The 21,457-nt window shown below is 51.6% G+C and overlaps 3 protein-coding genes across 3 annotated transcripts; 1 reads left to right on the forward strand and 2 right to left on the reverse strand.

The window, feature by feature from the left end:
* Window positions 1–1,444: 1,444 nt before the first annotated feature.
* On the reverse strand, window positions 1,445–2,792 carry LOC136493615 (uncharacterized). Its single transcript, XM_066489714.1, has one exon. The coding sequence runs from the start codon at window positions 2,627–2,629 to the stop codon at window positions 1,742–1,744; it is 888 nt and encodes a 295-aa protein (XP_066345811.1). The 5' UTR covers window positions 2,630–2,792; the 3' UTR covers window positions 1,445–1,741.
* Window positions 2,793–5,784: 2,992 nt separating this feature from the next.
* Window positions 5,785–12,215, forward strand: LOC136494417 (DNA replication ATP-dependent helicase/nuclease JHS1-like). The gene is made up of 14 exons (XM_066490582.1): window positions 5,785–6,097; window positions 6,180–6,311; window positions 6,453–6,632; window positions 6,726–6,791; window positions 6,875–7,075; window positions 7,197–7,250; window positions 7,334–7,395; window positions 7,601–7,733; window positions 7,921–8,031; window positions 8,139–8,235; window positions 9,142–9,218; window positions 10,775–10,840; window positions 11,137–11,292; window positions 12,119–12,215. Exons 1-14 carry the CDS (start codon window positions 5,834–5,836, stop codon window positions 12,179–12,181), a joined length of 1,662 nt encoding a protein of 553 aa, XP_066346679.1. The 5' UTR covers window positions 5,785–5,833; the 3' UTR covers window positions 12,182–12,215.
* A 1,190-nt stretch (window positions 12,216–13,405) lies between these two features.
* LOC136492285 (uncharacterized) lies at window positions 13,406–15,112 on the reverse strand. Its single transcript, XM_066488357.1, has 3 exons — window positions 14,502–15,112; window positions 13,866–14,418; window positions 13,406–13,465 (listed from the first exon to the last, which is right to left on the reverse strand). Exons 1-3 carry the CDS (start codon window positions 15,110–15,112, stop codon window positions 13,406–13,408), a joined length of 1,224 nt encoding a protein of 407 aa, XP_066344454.1.
* Between the last annotated feature and the right edge of the window lie 6,345 nt (window positions 15,113–21,457).

Here is a 21,457-nt window from a genome sequence, read left to right on the forward strand (position 1 = left end):
GAACCTCTTGTATCCCTCCTTCTTCCTCCTTCTCGTTTGTACCCCCACTACAGACTTCGAGCGTCTGAGCTCAGGAATAAAGTCACCGACCGACCCCAACTGGACGCATGGCACGTTGCCCGAACCAGTATAAATCATGTGTCATTGAGTGCTAGGCCACCTCCGATCACAACGTACAACAAAACTATAAATATTTACTAGTTGATCACTTTCTGCACCGACACCAGCCGTTTGGCTAGGGCTGGGCTGCCGAATTCAGCCCTACCGAACAGGCCGCGAGTTGACTGTAGTGACGTAGGCAGCCCATCTCATAGGCAGGCAGGCCAGTGTAGAACACTTTCACCGAGTACTTGTATTCGTACTGGATTTATACAGTATTCATCAAGGACTAGTGTATCGTAGTGGCTGGGGAAGCAACGCGACGATTTTTTTCGTACGAGTGAGCATCAAGATCGTGCTTGGCTGTGGGTTTGGCGGCAAGGCAATCGTCCAGTCGAAGCAAAGTTTGCACTGGGAGCCAGAGCCACGATCGGAATTCGGAATGATGACGGAATTCCGGATCTGGCCTAGCTAGCGACGAGGCCCTGTACGAATTTCGTTCAAATTTGACTTACGCTGATTTATCATGAGAGAAAGCATTTGCTCTGAACCAACGGCCACCAACATGTGGTGTTCACCAACAGGACACGGGGAGTGTAGCATCAGCAATTCGTTTGCTTCCTTGCGCATGGTCAAGTGTCTGTGTCTCTCTGACCTACTAGGATAATCGGTTGGACTTCAGAGACCTCATCAAGCTCGGGTTAGAGAACCTTTTTACTACTGACTGTATCATGGGTCTTACTATTTTTTTTTTCGAAAAGAGAAACATTTTGTTTCATTAAGGATTACTGAACTAGTAACTGATTACTCGTACTGTGCTCGCTCACATCATCAAAGTTACATTACGAAATTTGAATAACAAATCACAAAAATTGCTCTTGTTGAGTACCAGTAGCTCAGTGCTGCTCCACGCATCGCACTCCCCAGACTGAGGCCCCGTTTAGTTACAACCCAAAAACCAAAAATTTTTAAGATTCCCCGTCACATCGAATCTTGCGACACATGCATGGAGTACTAAATGTAGACGAAAAAAAAAACTAACTACACAGTTGGCCGAGAAATCGTGAGACGAATCTTTTAAGCCTAAATAGTCCATAATTGGATAATTTTTGTCAAATACAAACGAAAGTGCTACAGTAGCCAAAAACAAAAATTTTCGGAACTAAACGCGCCCTGAGCTGCCCTCTGCCGAGAGCTGAGATCTCCCTACCATTAATAATTCCAGCATTTAATTCCGCCCACATGACTACCACTAATGCTTATTGACCGGAGAATCTCAGAACGCAAAAAAAAAAAAAAAAAAAATCGAGCACGAAACAGAGGAAAAGGCGCAATAAGCTAGCTGTACATGAACACTCAGCACGGGGAGCTTGTTCCTTATTACAGCGTCGCAACATGTTCCGCTGACAAACGGCACCGTTAGAAATGTTGGTGCCCACATGTCAGTGGAACAGCTTGCGAGGCACAAATTCCTTGTTTTCCCTAGCTTTCACGTCAAGGTAAAATAAAAAGGGAAAAAAGGATAAAACCCACGAAGTAATGGTCGTGTAAGTTTTGGGTGAAAAATGGACCGAGCATGTAGGAGAATATGGTGAGAAAGAAGTTTACAGGGTCACACAGCGACAGGGAGACGTCGACGAGTTCACCGGAACCGGCCGCCGTCGGCGAGCTTCCAGGAGCGGCAGTGGTGGAGCGAGGCGCTGGACGTGAGCGGGTGGAGTGGCGACGGGCGAAGATCGCCTGAGACGACCGCGTCCGGCGGGTGGCCGCCGCCACGGAGGTGCCTCCCCAGGCTGGGCCGCACGAGCGGGCTGATGCACACCGAGAACCCCGACACACCGGCCCCGGGCGCCGCTCCCAGTCCCAGGCGGCGACGGCCCGGGGTTTTCCGCATCGGCGACGGCGACGGCAGCCACGGCGACTCCGCCGGTGAGGTGCTCTCCTCGCCGTCCCCGTCGGCGTAGTACCTCACCGGCGAGAGCCCCCGGTCGCTGACCCCGCGGCACGAGCGCCGCGGCGGGGAAGGCGGCGGCAGACCGGTCTCCCTGTCCTTCCTCCTCCGGCGTGCGGCGCGCGGCACGATCCCCGCGAGCCAGGAGGACGGCCTGTACCTCCGCTCCTTGTCGCCGCGTCTGTCGTCGTCCGGTCTGTGGCCGAAGAGCGCGGCGAGCACGGAGAACCTGCCGCGCCGCCTCCGGAACAACCCGATGTCGCCATCCTCGAACCCAGCTGCTCCTGCTCCTGACCCGGCGCCGTACGCGGGGCCGACCTGCGGCGTCCGGAAGAAGAGCAGGCTGCCCGGCGGGCGCCCCCGCGGCGCCGACGACGCGTCGGACTTGCGGCGGCGGCACACGTACGGCGACGACACCGACCTCGGGAACACCGGCTCCGGCTCGGGTTCCGGTGGGGGTAGGGGCGGGGGCAGCGAGGAAGCCGCGTTCTGCGCGGCGGCGAGCGCGAGCAGGCGGTCGCGGAGGCACGGCGCGCAGACGCCTACGCCGCCCTCGTACGGGTGCCTGGCGCACCTCATCGCGCTCCCCTTGCCGCTGGTGCTGCCTCGGCCATTACCTTAGCTCTCGTGATCTCTTCTCGCGACGCGGGTAGAGAGGAATGGAAGAGATGCCAGAGGCCACAGGCGAGCGAGCGAGCTCTCACCCTTTTTCGTTACACACGGCTAGCAAGGCCTTTGTTTGGTTAGTTGCTCCTAAAGCTTACTCTCTCGGTCTGTTCGTTGGTTTGATTCTGGACGGGTTTGGACTGACTGGTGTTGATTTATTATGAGAGAAAAACATTGTTGGCTGACTGATTTAGGCTGGCTAAAACCAATAAACGAACATGCTGTCTGTCTCATCGCGAATATTTGCATACATTAAGTATTAAATATAGAGTACAAAAAATAACTAATTATATAGTTTATGAGACGAATCTTTTAAGTCTAATTAGTCTATGATTTAATAACGTGATGTTATAACACGTGCTAATGACAAATTAATTAAATTTAATAAATTTATCTCGTAAATTATCGACGAATTCTATCCTTTATTTTTTTATTAGTATTCGAATACCTTGTGCCGGGCGATTGGAAAATTCGATTCCTCGAGAGCTCGAGGACGGTGTTTAAATATGGCTGGATCACGTGAAAAGGTGTGCGTGCGTGAGAAAGAAAGAGATGGTTTGCGGTAAACGAGCTGGTTTCGTTTCAGTAAACCGTGCTCAGGCCCGCATGATGTCTCTGCAACAGCAAACGAGTACGGGCAGGAGCGCTAGACTTTCGTGTCCCGATGGCGGCAGCGCGTGCACACAAACTTCACTCCACCCGTGTGGGATGGATGCACGCTTGGGTAACGTTAGTCCGGATCCGTATGCTAGTACTGTATGTAACATAATAATAACACGTTCGAGTACTAATAAGCCTCGAATTAACCGTGAAACGAGATCGCGGCCTGTTTGGCTCGTACCACGTACAACCGTGTGTGCATGCAACCGGCGCTGTGCACGGCGCATCGGCGCCGTATCCTGTACGGCTGACCACGCCACGGGCCAGCTTAAACTTATCACGTAATAATACGGCACTCCGTGTCGTCCGTGACGCGCGGACGCTCAAAGCGACGGGCCAGGCGACCGTCGCCAACGTTCTCGACCTCGCCGGCCGGCCGTCGACAACTCAGCAGCTCGCGAGCGGGAGAACTCGACGACCAGAACGAGTCCACGACGCAGACCCCGAGCCGAACCTTCGCGCACCTGCAATTAACCCGCCGAAAACGAGGCGTCACCGACGCTGCGCCGCGCGCCGGGCTGCTTTCTCGTGCCCCGGTTTCCAGAATCCTTATCTATCTGCTCCGTTCCCGTCGGTGTGTGCAGCAGCATCGTCACAGAGACACAGCGATGGGTCGCTCGGTCACAGACTGACACGGGCCGGCTGCAGACAGCACAGGAGGCAACCGAAAGCTTCCAATTAGCCGGAGTTCCTTCTCCGACCAACAACAAGTCAGCAATCACACCCCATTAGCGTGAGCGAGCGAGGGTTCAAGAAAGTAGAGTACGGAGTAATTCGCAGGGGTTCGTTCAACTTCGCTGATCACTGCGAGTCCACGATCGATCGCTCAAACTCCCAACCACCGGTTGAAAATGCAGCGTCTAGCAACAATCAGAACCTGAACGACCACTGCCGAAACTAATGCAAGAACGTGCTCCTACCCCTCCCCTAGCAGTAATGTTGCTGGCTCGACACAACAAAGCTCTGCGGGAAGGCGACATCGTCTCGGACTCGGATCTCGGTCGGTAAGAAGCGACATGGACGTACGGGCACGCGAGGTCTTGGAGAAGGTGGGGAGGGAGGTAGGGAGCGAGCGACGGAAACAGCTCGACCTTCTAGATCCGAGAGCACAGCACCCGGTTCGTCGTTCTCGTTCGCTCGAGAATGGAATCGATTGACGACTCCGCCGGTCGAGGCTACTAGCGTCACAACTCGCAAGACAATTGTCTACCATTCTCTTTCTCCAACACGCCTGTCGGATTGGTAATCTTGACTGCAATGTCTTCGGTTTTCTGGCTGCAAATCCGGCATAGCCTTGCGCTGCCGAACACGTGCTATCTCAGGCTCCATCATCCTTTGGACGTCTCCGATGGTGTCACGTACTTACTCCCATCCTAAGAACAAATCTCAAAGAGCGTTTCTAAATTTCACTCTCTAAATTATTATTTGGAGAGTCACTTGAGCAAAAATTATTTTTTCTATATGTTTCACTCTTCAAGAACTTTTCTCTATTCTGTACGTACGTATTCTAGAGAGTCATTTTCAATCTTCATTTTTGGCTGGCGACAAATCCGAAACAGAGGACATCTATATTTAGATATCTAATTAAAGAGTATTTTTTATCAAAAAATCTATATTCCTAACAAATAGAAAGGATATAAAGAATCTGTTGTAGGATATTTTTTACCAAATCTACAATCCTAACAATTAGGAAGGATATACATAGTCTCTTGGAGTTGCAATAATTTAATAACTCATGTTCTAAGATAGTTCTAAGTTAAACTAGTTTAATTTTGACCAAATTTAGAAAAAATACTGACGTGACAGGGAGTACCGAATAAGTAGCAGTAGTACACAATATTTTTACGTTATATTTATTTGTGTCATAAATATTGATGTTCTTTCCTATAAATTTGGTTAAGTTAAAATGGTGATAGAAAAACGGTTTTGATAATTTCTAGCCTATTCAAATGGGCCTTACAAACACTCGTGTTCTTCTTCCTGAGGAATAGTGGGCTTTGTCAACGGTGCCATGGCATGGAGCAAAGATGTGCCATGGGCCTTGAGAACTGCTTGGAGCCGAGTGCCATGAAATGTGAAATAGGCCCAAAGTAGGCTTGCATTCATCGAAAAAAAAACAAGCCCTCGTCGTTCCTCTCAAAAAAAAAAAAAAAAAAACCCTCGTCGGAGCCTCTGCTCCTCCGAAAGCCGATAATCAGGCCCATTCCGCACCGCCAAAATTGCTCCGCGCGATTTATTTTTGTGATAAAAAAATTTGCTCCGCGCGGGAATTCCAATTTCCTTCCCACCTCCGCCCGCTTCCCAGTTCCCACTGCACTGCCGATTCGTCTCCAACTCTCCATTCCCCTCTTCTCCCTTTCCCTCCCCAATCCGATCCCCCATTTCGCCGCCGCCATCCCGCTCGCCGAGAACCCGCCCCAAATCCATAGGGGCCCATCCCTTATCCATTAATCCCCAATGCCCCCGAAGAGGCGCGCCGCCGCCGCCGCCTCTTCAAAGAAACCGCAGCCATCGCAGCCGTCGCAGCCCGCCAAGTTCGGCATCCTCCACTTCGAGCGCCAGACCCAGGCCTCCCAGAACGCCAAGCGCCAGAAGCCCGACCCCCCTGCGCCTCCCCCTCCTCCTCCTCCGCCGCCGCCGCCCGAGGAGGAGCCCTCGGAGGTCTCACCGGAGGTCACCAAGACGCTTGAGCCGAAGCGTGTCAGGTTTTCTCCCGGAATGGTGAGCGTTAGCAGCCGCCGTCTGCTTTGGCTGCAGTTTGGGTGGACTCTTTTCTTTCATCTGATGGGTTCTTGCGGTTCAGTTGATTAAGCAGAGCCAGGACGATGGGGCCGCGGAGGTGGTGACTTGGAAGATCTCGCCGGTAAACCATCGCCTTGGTATGGCGAAGTCGAAGCAATTTCTGGGGATGGCACCTCATCCGTACTCAAGCGAGGTACACCATCTGCAGTTCTTTTGCGCAAGTATGGGTCAATACGCGCTTGCGCAAAGTGCACTGAGGATGCCTGTATTTTCGATTTTGTTGCATGTGCTGGAGTTTCTGATTTGCGCCTCTTGTGTGTGATTGACATGGTAGAAAAATTCCTCCCTTGAGGCTATGAAGAAGTGGCATTCATTTCCATTGGGCCTGTCAAGGTGTACTACTTCTGGACGTAATTCAGGAGTTCTTGAATCTGCTCTAGTTGGTTGTGATGGCGTGGAGGATACTCAGAGTCCATTTCGGACCCCACCATCGCTTTCCTATGGCTGCAACGAGGTACATTGGTTATGCGCTTTGTTACAGTGCATGTTGTCAGCTAAATGTGAGTGCCAGTCATTTCGATTGGTAACCTTCTTGTTCCCTGAGCAGCAACTGAGCAGTGGTGTCACTTCTGAGGGAGATCTCGAACCATTGGGAGCAGGGCAGCACAAAAAGGTGAACTAGATGCGATCCTCAAGAACTAGAGTACTAGTTGTTTCAGAAAAATTCAGCTTAGAGTCAAATTGTTCTCATCGCAGGCATTACTTGATCTTCTAGACCAAGTAGAGGATGCAATCATGGAAGAAGAATTGCCTGTTGATCCTGGAAATAAAGGAGGGCAAACCACAAACAAGGATAATACCAACAATAGCTGTTCTTCTGTTGCCGATGGTGACTTAACTATCCCATCCAAGAAAACCATTAATGCTCCACTCTTCAATAGTTTTCTTGTCTTGGAGGTTTACCTTTTAACTTCCTCCTCTTGGTTTAAGTTGACGCCAAACAACACTTCTGCTGGGTTTCAACTCTAGCCTACCCCAACTTGTTTGGGACTTAAAGGCTTTGTTGTTGTTGTTGTAGGTGTCAGAAAAACATAAAGCTGATGATTCATCGTGTGATCGCTATCCTGTTAAGGTGTCTGCCTTCTTTACCTTTACGCATGAGATAAATGTGTGATTGCCTTTCTTATTCTGCCAAGTCATTGATTGTTTTGCCAGATTCTGCGTCTTCTGAATGAACACTCTGGGAAAGAATGTGCCGTGCATCTGTGTGATGAGTGGTCAGTAACACACACACACACACCTCCAATAAGACAACTTTGCCTTTCTTTAAATTCCTGACTTAATTCTCTGGTGTTTACTGCAATTACACACTGTTAGGGATTATTGAATATAGGTTGCATGATTCTTAAGAAATGTTATCTGTATAGGCAGCATCTACTACCACCATCAGTTCCTTTGAACTTTCTGCTCCTACTGTTGCAGGTTCCACAGTATTGTTGGGCCTGGTGATACTGTAAATGTCATTGGAGAATTTAGTAACCAAGGAAAATGTATTGTTGATCATGACAATAATCTTGTTATTGTCCATCCAGAGCTACTCATTTCTGGGACACGGGTTAGTACTATCACTTGTGTTCTGGTAAAATTTTGTTACATGCTCCAACAACTACATTAATCTGAATCACAGAACAGATTACTGTGGGTCTGGCCTAATAAACTATCCTAAAAAAAAATCTAATAACTAAAGCATGTATTCATCTGTTTTTTTCCTACTGCATATTTTGATAGTTAGTGTATTTTAGGTTGCTTCTAGCTTCCATTGTCCAAGAAGGTCTGTTCTTGATGACAGACTAAAAAGCAATGAATATTCTACCAGCGTGTTGACTGGTACTCTGCTTCACCAAGTCTTTCAGGTTGTCTGCACTAAATATGCTAATTTTAGTTACTACTTCACAATTTTTGTGTCAATTAATACAACAATACAACAGTTGTGGGCATTCCTGACATTCTTTTGTGTCAGGCTGGGCTACTCAAGGATGCTCCTTCACGGCAATTCTTGGAACAACAAGCAAAGGAAGTTCTTCTGAAAAATATAGAGACTTTATATGCATGTGGAGGTAGGATTCTGGACAAAAAAAATGCCAACTTTATCAAAGCTAAATAACAGAATTGCTAGGATTTTTTGTGAGCATATTTGATCAATCTACCATTTTTCATTTTGAATCAACATAGGTGCTTACATTCTACTCCTATGTTGGTTTTGAGAAATGGCTATGTATGTTTTTTCTGGGCCCCGCGGAGGGAGTTTTGGGTGTGGGTGGGTGGGTGGTTGGGCTAGACGAAAAGCTCGCAGCTGGACAGCTCCCTTGACTCGGCTCGATAATGGCTCGGCTCAACTCGGCTCGTTTATATTTTTCAATGAGCTAATCCTACATTCCAGCTCGTGTAGTTAACGAGCCAGCTCGCGAGCCTAAGAGCCAAAGTTGTTGGCCTTAAATTTATATCAGTTCTGTATAACTTGATGTCTTGCACTTTGCAATTGGTTGATGGCTGGACCTGGACCTTGGAGACTTGTATGTACTATGATGCTATCACTTTATTTTAAATGGACATTCCTTAATGGGTGCATCATGTGTGATATGGTATGGAGTATGAACCATGGATGTATGGTATATAGTACTATAGTGTACTATTGTAGTTGTATATGTTAGTATGTGTTAATCTATTTATTTGATTTAAGGCTTATGGTTGAGTTGCTTTTGTATTATTACTATTCCCAAGTTTTTTAAGATAAATGTAGAGATGTGTTTTCTGTGATTTTTATTACCTAAACAAGCCAGCTTGAGTTGTAAAAGAACTGAGCCAAGCTGGTCTTCTGGCTCGTTAAGATAATGAGCCGTGGCTTGTTATCTTGCCAAGCCGAGCTGTCTCGTTATCCAGCCCTAGTGGGGCCGTAGGGGTGGGGGATATACCATTTTTGTAGAGCAACTTGCTGCCTCATACTTTTCTCTTATAATATGCAGCCAATGAAAGCAACATGTACTCCACACTCATTGAAGCTATCCCCAAAATGTTGAATTGGTTCAAGTGTTTCTTAAAGGTACAGAATAGCAGAACCTGCTTTTTTAGATTAGAGATAAGGAACTCTACTTTGTTTCTATCCTTCAGTAGTTTCAATGATTTCTGAACATTATGTAGTTTCTAAAGGAAATCTGGAATTTATACAATTGTACCATAAATCCATGTACTTCCTCTCGATTGTGTTAAAAGTAGCATTCCATTATAGGTTATTCTAGTTTATTTTCAAAATTATAAGGCTTGGAATTCTGAAACAACTGTTATAGTTTTCAAGAGAAGGTATCTCAGCTTATGCGTAATAATTGGCAGAACATATGCCTTGAAGCTATTGCACTTTATGTTTTGCTTTTTCTGTACCTTTTTACAGAATATATATGACCATATGATTAATTGTTTGATTGTTTTGTAATGATCATTGTTTTTGAGGCGCCGCGGCGAGGCGTGGCGCCCGACCCCCTTCACAACGCCTAGGCGTTTGTGGCGGACGCCTAGGCGACGCCATACGCATATTGTAAGGCGTTGTAAGCTAGAATTTTATATACTAGTGTCTGCTGGATGCTACATAAAAGAAAGCAAGAGCCTTATGTTTGAGGAGGCAGAGCAGAGAGTATAGCATATTCAGAGCAGACAGAGCAGAGCATAGCATATTCAGATTCAGATTCAGAGCAGAGCTTGAGGAGGCAAAGTAGAGAGTATAGAGCAGCAGTACAAGCACTCAAGCAGAGCAGAGCAGACAGAAGAGTGGGTGTCCAAGAAGCCCGCCTCCGCCACTGCAGCTGCCTCCCGCGGCCTGCTCCACGCCTCCGTCGACGCCAAGCTCCAGACGCTCTGCCAGAACATCGCCGCGTCCAAGAAGAAGGGCGCCAAGAAGCCCGCCTCCGCCACTGCAGCTGCTGCCACGTCGCCGTCCACCCCCACCAGCAACTGCTCCTCTTCGCCGTCCTCCGACGACGCGTCCTCGTCCTGCCGCGAGTCCGCAGCTGAGTCCTCGTGCCCGTCCCCGTCGCCGTCCGCCTCCCCCGAATCGTCGACGGTGCCGGAGATGCAGCAGCTGGACTTCAGCGAGGCGCCGTGGGACGAGGCCGCAGGCTTCGCGCTCACCAAGTTCCCGTCGTACGAGATTTGGAAAAGCAGAGTAGCAGCCGGCCGGTGGACACGAGCAGAGTAGCAGCCCAGCGGAGGTCGAGGTCCGTCCGCTGCCTTCTTTCTTCCTCTCCCCTCGCCCGCACTCGCGGTCAATGACTCGCGCGATTGATTTCCCACGCGAAGAGGCGCACGCGCGGTCGATTTCCCGCGTCTCTTCCGTTTCCCGCGGGCGTGCGGTCGATTCCCCGCGCGGCCGCGCTCTTTTTGGCGCCCTTCCCCTATGACCAGCATCCGGCGTCCGCGGCGCGGTGGTAGGCGTCCGCCCGACGCCATTCACGCCTAGGCGACGCCTAATCCTATGAGGCGGACGCCATACACGCTGAGGTCGTGGCGACCCCGACGCCCAGGCCCTCGACCACGCCTTGTCGCCTAGGCGACGCCTAGGCGACGACTAGGCGACGCCTCAAAAACAATGATAAACTGCACTTTCAGGGTTCAAAGTGTTCTAATGTTGATTTTGGACATAACGAAGGGAGAAAGACTGTTGGAGTGACTGAGGTAGGAATAATACTTAGCTTACAATAGTTTATAACAGGCTTCTTACCTTAGCTTGACTGTTTTTTTGGTGTTGCATCACTACCATATCTTTCATGGTGCCTGCTATCAAAAGAAAGCAGTCCATATTGTGCTGATGCTTCATGTTTTTTTTATGGTTTCTACCAATCAAAATTTGCATTGTCCCCATGTACTTAATTTGTTTTCTGGCTAGATCTTGTGCCTTACCATAGATGTATCATGTATCCAAGCATCATTGTTTCTCCCTTTAAATAAAATGCAATCCACATGTGCCATAGGTGATGGATATTGAGGAAATGGCATGGGCGCCAAGATATGGTTTGAAAGGGGTTATCGATGCTTCTGTTAGATCAAGAGTCGAGTCATGCAATGGTGGTTCATATGATAGAATAATGCCACTAGAGTTCAAAACTGGGAAAGGAACTAGTGGCCAGGTAAGCACATATTCTTGGATACCAATGAGAATGCATGTTTATGTCTATTATTGGCATGATTTATTTATTTGGCCACTAAGAAAAATGACTTGACCACAAGGATAGGCATCCTCCTGGCATTATTTTTTGTCTTGACAATTTGACATTCTGAAACTGTCGACATTTACCTACTAAGCCATACTGTTGTTGGGGCTGATAACCTAGTACAGTGTTTATAATTGGGATTTAGTATTTACTGCAAAGTCTCAACTGAGTTTCTCTTGGGGGCGTTTTGCTGATTTTATCTTACTTTCATATAATTTTTACATGCAAACAAGGCTTGCAACTACTGCAATTGATGAGTTTAGTCTTAGTCTTTCTTATGGAGCAGTCCTGAAGTAGTCTCTTTTTACTCTCTGGTTGCTGATTCCGTACTTAAATAGATTCTGAAGTACTGCACTCCACTTGCCATACAAACTGTTATCAATTGCCTGTAAATCATTGTCAACTACATAGTGTCACCCAGTCCTTAAGTAGCAACCACTGAATATCAGGCATTTTAATCTTTCTTGCACTTCCACGGGGTCATTCTTTGTTTTCATAGTCACTACATGCAGAGTTGTTATGTTGAGGTCCTTGTGCTTTATACCAAGTTCAAATGTCTTCAGCTTATGTTTAGTATTACTAATCTTTCTGGAAAGAAGGCTTTGTTATATTTGTTTACTTTCTTTTGTTGCCATCTACCTAACCTACTCTGGGGAAATAAATATCTATTCATTTTTTGTTCCTTTTATAAATTCATTTACTTGTGTAGTATTACCATTCACAAGCGTTTATCTATATGCAGACAGCTATGGAACACTCTGCTCAGGTGATATTATACACACCTTTTGCCCGAAGGGCAGCTTAGGCTCCGAGGAAGTTTTTTGTAAGAGATATGTTCAAAGACGAGACAGAGGGCAGAGGCTCGGAAATACAATAAAAATCGATTAAAAAGCATATACACACAAGTACTTTAAAGGGCCTCGACGGCCACAAGCGTTATGGTACAATAATGTAAGTCCTAATCTATTTACATGGCCCCTTTGGCCTAGGTCAAAACTCAGGGTCGCCAGCGTCGGCGGTCGGCATAGGAGGAGCCACCTCCTCTTTGAACAACCTGGCCAGTGCCGTGCTAGGGGCCTCAGCCGCCTCCACCAGCTTCATGACCTCCTCAGCCTTCTCGTCATCCTCAGCCATGACGTAACCGTCGCTGATGGCCTCGAGGTCGATGCCGGCGTAGTGCGAGGAGGCGATGGCCAGGGCGCGCTTGACGCCCGTATGCAGCGCCCCCCGGAGCCGCTCGCGGACGCGGCCGCTCAACGTGATCAAGCGGCTCCCGAGGGAGCTGCCTGACTCGACCCCCCGACCTCTAGGGCCTCGTAGGCGGTACGGGCGGCGCTCTGCAGTGCATTGTGCTCCCAGATCTCGGCCTCGAGCACCGCCTGCACTGCGACGGAGGCTTCAGCTGCCCGGGTGACCTCCTTCTCTAACCCTGCGCCAAGACAGGCGGGATGGGGTTAAGCACGAAAGAAAAGCAAGCTGAACAGGGGCGCAAGCCTATGAGACTCACCCTTGGCTTTCTCCCTCCAATTTTGGACCTCAACCCGAGAGGCCTCGGCCGCCCTAGAAGCCTCCCTCTCCAGCTCTGCGTCGCATCGGGGAGTTAGGGGTCGAACGCAAGAAAAACAAATAAAATAAGGGGCGCGGCTCAACAGGACTCACCCTCGGCCTTTTCCTTCTAGGTTAAGGCCTCGACCCGGGAGGCCTCGGCCACCTTGACAGCCTCCGTCAGGGCACCTTTTGTCAGCAGGTGCGCGCCCTGCTCCACCCCCAGCTGCCTGGCGACGGCCTTGGCAGAGGCCGCCACTTGTTCGGCCCGGGACCTAAAGGTGTCCCGCTCGTCGGCCACCCGGGTCAGCTCCTCCTCCAGCTCCTTGATCCACGCCGCCAAAGGGACGGCCTGCTCCCGAGCTGTGGTCGCCTTGGCCTTCATATCAGCACAGCGAAGGCAGAGGTCCTCCACCTCCACGCTCCGCGCCGACAGAAGCTCATTGGCATTGGCGAGCAAGTCCTTCTGCTGCCGGAGCTGGTCTTAGACATCCCTCTCCCGCCGGAGGAACATCGACTTCCTGAGAGACTGGGCCTCGAGCTCCTGGATAGGCAGAACAAACGTCAAGCACTGCGAGAAAGCTCTGGAAAAAATGGCACATGAGAAAAAAAGCACGCACCTGGGCAACACCGGGCAGGTCGTCAGCCACAATGGACAACGCTGTCCGCAGCGACCGCTCCGCCAGCCGGCGGAATTGCTCGAAGGAGCCCCAGCGCCTCCCCTCGTCCACGTCCTCGAGGGCGAACAGAGGTTCCCCCTCAGGGTCGTCCCGACTCCGCCACAAGACACGCGGGCTATCCCACCCGCAGGGCTCGGGTTGTACCCGAACGAGGGCCGAGCTCCCCTCGCCAGAAGTCAGAGCTGGCTGCTCCGCGGTGCTGGCCGCCTCGGCATCCGCCACCTCCTCCCTCCGGGAAGTATCGTCGGAAGAGATTGATTGAACCTCCACCTCCCGGGTGCTCTCCTGCGACGGCGGCGGGTCTTGGACCGGGGGTGGTACCGAAGCTTGCCCTGCCTCCGTCTCCGTATCCTGGGCCATCGGCTTCGCCGCGCCCAAGCCGGCCTCCGCCGCCTTGGCCTCGGTGGTCCCGGGAACTCTAGCCTCAGCCACCTCGGCCTCGGTGGTCCTTGGAGCCCCGATGTCTGCCACCTCGGCTTCGGAAGCCCTGGAAGCCCCGGCCTCCGCCACCTCGGCCTCAGAGGTCCTAGGGGCCTCGGCCTCGCCCTCGACGACCTCAACAACTGAAGGCGCCTTGGCTTCACCTGGCTCGAGGGCCCCGGCCTCACGGGACGTAGGCGCCTCCTCCCCCACCTGCTTCGTGGTCGCCTTGGTAGCCTCTCCCTGGGCGACCGGCTCCTTCGGGTCGGCCCTAGCTGACGCCGCGCCACGCTGTATGGCAGCCTGCGCTTCCACCACCCATTGGGCGGTGGAGCTGGTGCTCACCTTGAGCGTCTTAAGTGGCGCCAGGGCGGGCGCTTTCGCCTGACGCTTCTGGCTGAAGACAAAACACTCACGAGGTCAACATACGACCAAAGAACGAGTGGGAGATGCTGCAAACTCCACTAACAAAACACTTACCTCGAACGGGGACACAATAGCTTCTGCACCGCGTCCCTCGTCCTCGACAACGGCGGTGGCACGGCCCCCGTGTCCGCCGGTACCGGCCAGCCCTCGCCGGACTCCAACGCCTCCTCGGCCCTCTGCGAAGGCAGTTGGGCCGCCCTCGCCGTCGCCTGTTCCACCTCCGCTGTCGAGCCCACCGGGCTAACGGCGCGCTTCACCGACTCCCGTGTCTCGGGCCTGTCGGCCTCGGCCCCGGGGCGGGCGATCGCCAGCCCCCAGGCGCCCTCTCCTCCTCCTCCTGGAGACGCCGGGCCGCTCGCCGACGCCCCGAGCGTCGTCTCCTTGATGTCAGGGAGATGGTCTAGAGGACCCCGCCCCACCTCGCTCTCGTCGTCATCGCTCGAAGAATCCATCGACGACGATGACAGAGACGGCTCCACCGGGAGACCGTCGTGCCTCTGTTGCCGGCGACGTTTCCCCAGTTTGTCGCGCTCGAGGCTCTTTCTCTTGCGCCTTGCCTCCTCGGCGTCCTTCCGCTCCTTGTGCGCCTCGGCGTGCGCCCTGTTCTTCGCCCGCCGCTCTGCGTCCTCGGGAATGGGCGACGGGGAGGCTCGCACATCCCTCATCCCTTGCAGGAACGACAAACGCAAGTAAGGGAACAAATTGAAAACGTAAGGAGCGAGAAGGCCTCAGGGGCCGCAACGACGCGTGACTCACCAGAGAGATGTACCCCCAAGATGGGCGCATTGGGAACAGGGTCAGATCACTGCTCCTCTACCGCCCCTCCACCGTCTCTCTCACCCGACATAGAACCTCCTCATCGGAAAGGGCGATGGTGGACAACCAGATGCCGTCGATCGGCTCACTCGGTGTCATCTCGAACAGGCGCTGCCGCCGAGCCATCAGCGGCAGCACCCTCCGGCGGTGGAAGGCCGCCACGACTGCGCAACCTCTCCAGCGCCTTCAGGAGTGGCTGCAGCTTGGGCTGATCAGCCAACGGGACGCCGTACCTCCACCTCTCTGGCTGGCTCTCCACAACCCGCCCGGTATAGGGGGGAAGCCCGCCGTCATCATTGCGGAGGTAGAACCAGCTGTTGTACCAGCGGCGGTTGGACGACACGAGCTGGGCCGGGATGTAGAAGGGCTGCCTGTCTTGGCGCACTTGGAGAGTGCAGCCGCCGGCCCTCAACGCCTTCCACGTGCTCGTCGTACCCGCTGGCTTGGTGTTGAGCCCTGCCCAAAAGAAGTGGAGCCACAACTCCCAGTGGGGGGCGATGCCCAGGTGCCCCTCGCAGACGGCGACGAAGATGGCCGCCTGCACGATGGAGTTGGGGTTGATGTTGTGGAGCTCCACGCCGTAGTAATGCGAGAGCGCCCGCATGAACCGGTCCGTCGGCAAGGCGAGACCACGCTCGTGGAAGGCCACGAAGCTCACGATGTAGCCATCGCGTGGCCTTGGCTCCGACTCGCCCCTCGGAGCAATCCACTTCGGTCTGTTGGGGTCGGTAACCGGGCGGAGGAGACCATCGTCGACGAGCGACTGCAGCGTCGCCGTAGACACGTCGGACGGACCCCAAGGATCCGCCTGGACGACAACAGCGCCGCCGGCCATGGGTGTGGTGGAGAATGTGGCTACGACGGTAAGGCGTGCTCTCGCTATTCCTCTCTCTCCCTCTCTCATTTCCTCCCCCTTCTCCCTTCTTCTCCCCGGCGCTCTCTTTCTCTGTTCTTAGCAACCGCTCAAGGGCAGAAAGGGTGAACACAGGCGGAAAAGGTAAGGAGGGGCGGGGCGTGGCTCGTCACGTATTTATGAGGGAGGGAAGAGGGCGAAACGGACGGGCGATGAAACCGGGGAAGTTTCCCTCAGATCTAGCGCAGTTAATCCGGATCTGACCAAACCACTCACGCGTCCACCTTCTTCTTATTAACCGCACACACACAGTAACGTCCCATCCGTAGACGTCGCGTCGCATTCAACCACAACAACGGCAGGCGTCGTTCCGTCTCCCTGAGGAACCGCCTCAAAAGGCGCACCCGCCGTCGTCAGCCGATGGGAAGGGAATATCCCCCACCCGATTCCTTTCAAACTAAGGAACTGGGCACCGAGCCCGTTACGGTCCAAGGGTTCGAAGGCTGGGCCCTCGAGGGTCTCGATAACCACCCTAGGACAAACAGAGTCAGGGATGACTATGGGCGAGCCCGTACATGGCCGAGGCCCAAGCAAGCAATTGCTTGGGATGCCCTAAGTCGTGTCCGAGACCGGCAGGAAGGTCTCTGAATGGGATCCCACCGTAGGGAGGCACCGAGCCCCTAGGGCCAATCGAACGACCCTAGGACCCACTAGAGAAGCCCTCTGGTACTTTTGGAGTGCGTCTCTGGACCGCTAGCCAACCCCTATCGAATGGGGCACGGGCCTCCACTCGGACTTACCCGGTAACAGCTCACCGGAGGTGTCATTGCTCGCCCACCGAGGGTAGCCTGGCATACTCCACCCCTCCTTCCGAACGAAAAGGATGCGTGAGGGCCGCACAAAAAAGACAGGGAAACTCCTGATCGCCCTCTTGCTCCAAGCAGAGGCTCGGGGGCTCTTCCTGCAACCAAGCCGAGACCCAGCGACCCAAACTCGCACCTGGGGGCTCAGCAAACGCGATAAACACCCCTCCTTCCGAACGAAAAGGATGCGCGAGGGTCGCACAAAAAAGACAGGGAAACTCCTGATCGCCCTCTTGCTCCGAGCAGAGGCTCGGGGGCTCTCCCTGCAACCAAGCCGAGACCCAGCGACCCAAACTCGCACTCGTGGGCTCGGTAAACACGATAAAACCCTCACTCAACAAGAGAAAAGCCCCTAGAGGAATAAATCCACTCCTCCAGGGCCTCGGGGGCTACACCCGGCGGGTGCGCTCGCGCGCACCCACCAAAGCCTCGAGCACAAAACACAATCCCAACGGGAGCTGCTACGAGCCAAGTCTCGTCAAAACCTCAGGGAGAGTGCTCACACTCCCCCCGAGGCTCAGGGGCAACTATCGGATACCATAAAAAGGGGTACCCTAAGCAAGAACCAAAAAATTGCTTAGACCTTGTAAATAACGAAACAAAAAAACAACCACCGGCAAACCCCCACCTTATCCGAGGCTTGGCTGGACCGCCCGGCCTACCTTGAACAATATCTGGGCTCACCCGAAGCGGGCTCGGCCCAGAACGAAACCACGAGGCCTCGGACGAGGTACCGATTCTTTGACTCGCTCGAGGCCCCACGCGTAAGGCCTCGGATGAGGTACCGATTCTCTGACTCGCCCGAGGCCTCGCTCGTAAGGCCTCGGACGAGGTATCAATTCTCCGACTCGCCCGAGGCCCCGCCCGTGAGGCCTCAGACGAGGTACCGATTCTCTAACTCGCCCGAGGCCCCGCCCGTAAGGCCTTGGACGAGGTACCGATTCTTCGCCTCGCCCGAGGCCCCGCAACACAAGGCCTCGGATGAGGTACCGATTCTTCGCCTCGCCCGAGGCCCCCCTCCACGAGGCCTTGGACGAGGTACTGATTCTCCGACTCGCTCGAGGCCGGCTCAGCATCAACCCCGTCACCTTCGCCTTGACCGACTTCTCTGACAGGACGTCATATCCAACCAACGCGTCCAACCACTCCTGCGACGTCAGCCGAACGACGGCTCGATACAGCAAAGTGGCCGATGAAATGGGAGTCACATCGACGCCATGCCGTCCGGGACAGGACGGGGCAGGGGTTACCGGCCGCTGTGCTCGGCACTGTGCCCATGCTGACACCCGTGCTGCACTGTACTGCCTAACCCCTGCTCCAAGGACAGCGCAACGTGGAGAGTCAAGTCCAGGTCTCTGTAGCCTCGGAATCGACGTACAAGACCAACTGCTCCCTCCAAGCCTCGGCTATCCGCTTCCGGGCTCCTGTAGCCTCGGGACTCGCGCCCGCCAAGCCCCCCACAATGGTTCAGCCTCTGCACCGACTGGGCCTCGGCTCTCTACGTTGTCAGTGCTCTGGGACCGGCACGTCGTCCGCAGTACGCGCCACGCCCTGCGTCGAGCCACAGGAGCTCCCACGTCGTGCACAGGGCCAAGCCCTGTATCCTCGGAGTCAGCACACCCGCGTCGTCGCCTCTACCCAGCCTCGGCTCCCCACGCCGGTCAAACATACAGCAACCAGCACGCGCCTCCAACAGAAGAAGGCGCGCATGCCATCACAGGAGCTCCCACGTTGCACAGGATCAGGCGTGACCGGCACATCGCTCCAGTGCACTGAGGACAAGGCCGCTCCACCGAGCATGCCACCATAGTGACGAGCTACAGGGCTCAGACATGCCGCCTCTGCTCACAAAACGCCACGTAGCAAATCCATGTACCGCCCCCGTGCCTCCCTTCGACTATAAAAGGGAGTGACCGGGGCCGCTTCTAGGGAGGAGACAGACACGAGCAAGCAACACACACACGTTTCCTCACTGCAAGAGATCAACTTCTCAAGCAACCCACGCTACTCCGCGCAGAGACCTGGGACTAGCTCCCTCTCTCGCCCAGCTTGTAAGCCCCTACTACAAGGACCTCAGTGCAAGGAATACAAGATCGCTCCCTCAGTCTGGACGTAGGGCACCTATTGCCTGAACCAGTATAAACCTTGTGTCTCTTTGCATCACCATCCGAGATTAGGGACACGCAATACACTTTCACTAGTCGGTTGAGGACCCGTCGGACCAAAACACCGACACATTCCATCTTTGAACAGAACAAGCAGGTTGGATCATCCACATTCCTTCTTTTAGCTAGATTATTCCTCAGTTAAAAGTCTATTATGAGATAATAAACAAAGAAAAAATGTACTCTTGATGGAATTAAGATTTTCCATATTGACTGCACAAAAACCTAGACAACCAAGCTCCAAATGATGTGGTCTTCCTTAGGAGACAAACTAATATTTTCCACTATATATTCACAAACTCAAGCCACAAGTTCATTAGCCTCACAGAAACATTCCTTATAAAAGTTAGTCTCAAGTTTTCTCCATCACAAACTTCTATAAGAAGTGTGCCATTTGAAAGTTAATGATATCAATAGTCCATCTTGGAAATTTTACGATAATCAATAGTACATAAATAGATATACTGGTTAGACATGACTTGAGAAGTGCAAATCTCCTAACACAGGAGTGTAACCTACCTGTCCAACCTACCACTCTTTATAATTTTGTATATCACAGGATATAAGTCCTCCCTCTTTAACTTGGTAAAAGAAGAGGGACTCCGAAGTATTTTATAGTAAATTGACCTTTTTTTGCAACAAAAGAGCTTAACAAATTCATTGAACCTATCCTCATCTAGACCAACACTGATTGGACCACTTTTATCATAGTTTATTTTCATAACGGATATCTGTTCAAAACAAAGTAGCAGCCATTTTTTTTTTTGCTTTCTCAAAGTTGTTCTCTAGAATAGGAGGGTATCATCAACATACTTAAGGCTGGTACACCCCCTCCTCATTTGATGCATAAGCCCTGTGATTGAGCTATGTCTAGCTACTTTAAAATGCATTCTAGTAAAGATATCAGTTACAAAAGGAGAGAACACATGGTGTCACCCTATCAACCTCTCCGTTTGGCACCAAAGCCTATGGATTCCAAGGTATCAAGATATCACAAAGAAACTCTCAACTCACCATATCATATGCCTTTTCGTAGTCTAACTTCAGAACAATACCACTTTCTTGTTTGTGTAAACTCCATGGAGAATCTCATGGGCAACAACCACACTTTCTAAAATGAAGCTGTCTTTTATGGAAGAATACCGATTTGAAGCAGTTAACCTATCAACAACCCTAATCAACCTATTGTTTGGAGCTTTAGCGAAAAAGTTAGTTAACCCTATCAACAACCCTAATCAACCTATTCTTTGGAGCTTTAGCGAAAAAATCTTAAAACTGCAATTAATCAAACTGTTTGACCTAAACTTTTTAAGAGTTTTGGGCTTAGGATCTTTGGGGTGTCAAGTGGTCATATCATAGTTGAGTCTTTACAAGTTCAATTCTCCAGTTTCAAACAATTTAGCAAGGTTCATCAAATCTCCTCCCCCTTCTTGTTTTCTTTTCATTTGTGTCCCAGGGAGGGAGGGTGTAGAGCGGTGTTGTGTACGTCCTAGCTAACAAGTGGGGCCATGGAAAGAAGAAATGGACAATAGGTCGTTTTGGACTGTCCAACCCTCACGAGGTTTAACTACTTGACTCAGTCATGTTAATGGATGACGTGGCATTGCCAAGTCGTCCGATAGCGCACAAACAACGAGGCTTCTACTCAGCTTGATCTTTCAATTCCGAAAATATTTTTTTTTGATTACATGACGCTATATGGAATGCATGCTTAACGAGAACGAAGCTTGGTTACTTATAATTAGAACAATTCGTAGATGTGTTTAGTTATCGTTTAATTCCATTGTTTAAACTGTTTTTGATCCGTGTTGACTCCTTAGACACGTTTACCTTTATTTATCTAATTCAAAGAGTAGGCCATAAGCTACATGCATTTCTGCTAAAAAAACTTAAATAAAACTATATGCAAACCCGTATGCATATATATGCTAGGTCCATCCCTGAATTCGATTATAGACTCGGGGTGTAAAAGGAGAACCTATACGCAAACACTCACGTGCAGAGGGCTGTTTCAGCGTGCTTAGATGAATACTAGGCGTACATGGGTATTACTATTACTGTATTGTACACCCAAATATGCATATGCTAGGTACGCGTTCACCCCTGAATCCGATTCTGTGGGCCAAATCTGATCGAGACAAAGGGAACTCGTCGATTCCAACAATATTCAGTTCGACCAGAAATCGGGGCGCTTGGGTGGTCGATTCCGACAAGGTTCAGTTCGACCACGATCAGGAATCGGATCAGCGCTTACGGGGAAATACTTCCTATATTAAAAAGGGACGGTACCCTTCGTATACGCTCATTCTTTGT

Source organism: Miscanthus floridulus, chromosome 11 (genome assembly GCF_019320115.1).
Source record: "Miscanthus floridulus cultivar M001 chromosome 11, ASM1932011v1, whole genome shotgun sequence".
Taxonomy (NCBI): domain Eukaryota; kingdom Viridiplantae; phylum Streptophyta; class Magnoliopsida; order Poales; family Poaceae; genus Miscanthus; species Miscanthus floridulus.

Bases quoted from the DNA above. Each gene is read 5' to 3' on its own strand.
- LOC136493615 (XM_066489714.1), bottom strand. From the start codon at position 2,629: ATGAGGTGCGCCAGGCACCCGTACGAGGGCGGCGTAGGCGTCTGCGCG.
- LOC136494417 (XM_066490582.1), top strand. From the start codon at position 5,834: ATGCCCCCGAAGAGGCGCGCCGCCGCCGCCGCCTCTTCAAAGAAACCG. The intron at 6,098-6,179 runs GTGAGCGTTAGC...CTTGCGGTTCAG, and splicing joins TCAGGTTTTCTCCCGGAATG to TTGATTAAGCAGAGCCAGGA. The intron at 7,396-7,600 runs GTCAGTAACACA...CTACTGTTGCAG, and splicing joins GTGCATCTGTGTGATGAGTG to GTTCCACAGTATTGTTGGGC.
- LOC136492285 (XM_066488357.1), bottom strand. From the start codon at position 15,112: ATGAGGGATGTGCGAGCCTCCCCGTCGCCCATTCCCGAGGACGCAGAG. The intron at 14,419-14,501 runs GTAAGTGTTTTG...TTTTGTCTTCAG, and splicing joins CTATTGTGTCCCCGTTCGAG to CCAGAAGCGTCAGGCGAAAG. The intron at 13,466-13,865 runs GTTCAATCAATC...CTGCCTATCCAG, and splicing joins AGAGCACCCGGGAGGTGGAG to GAGCTCGAGGCCCAGTCTCT.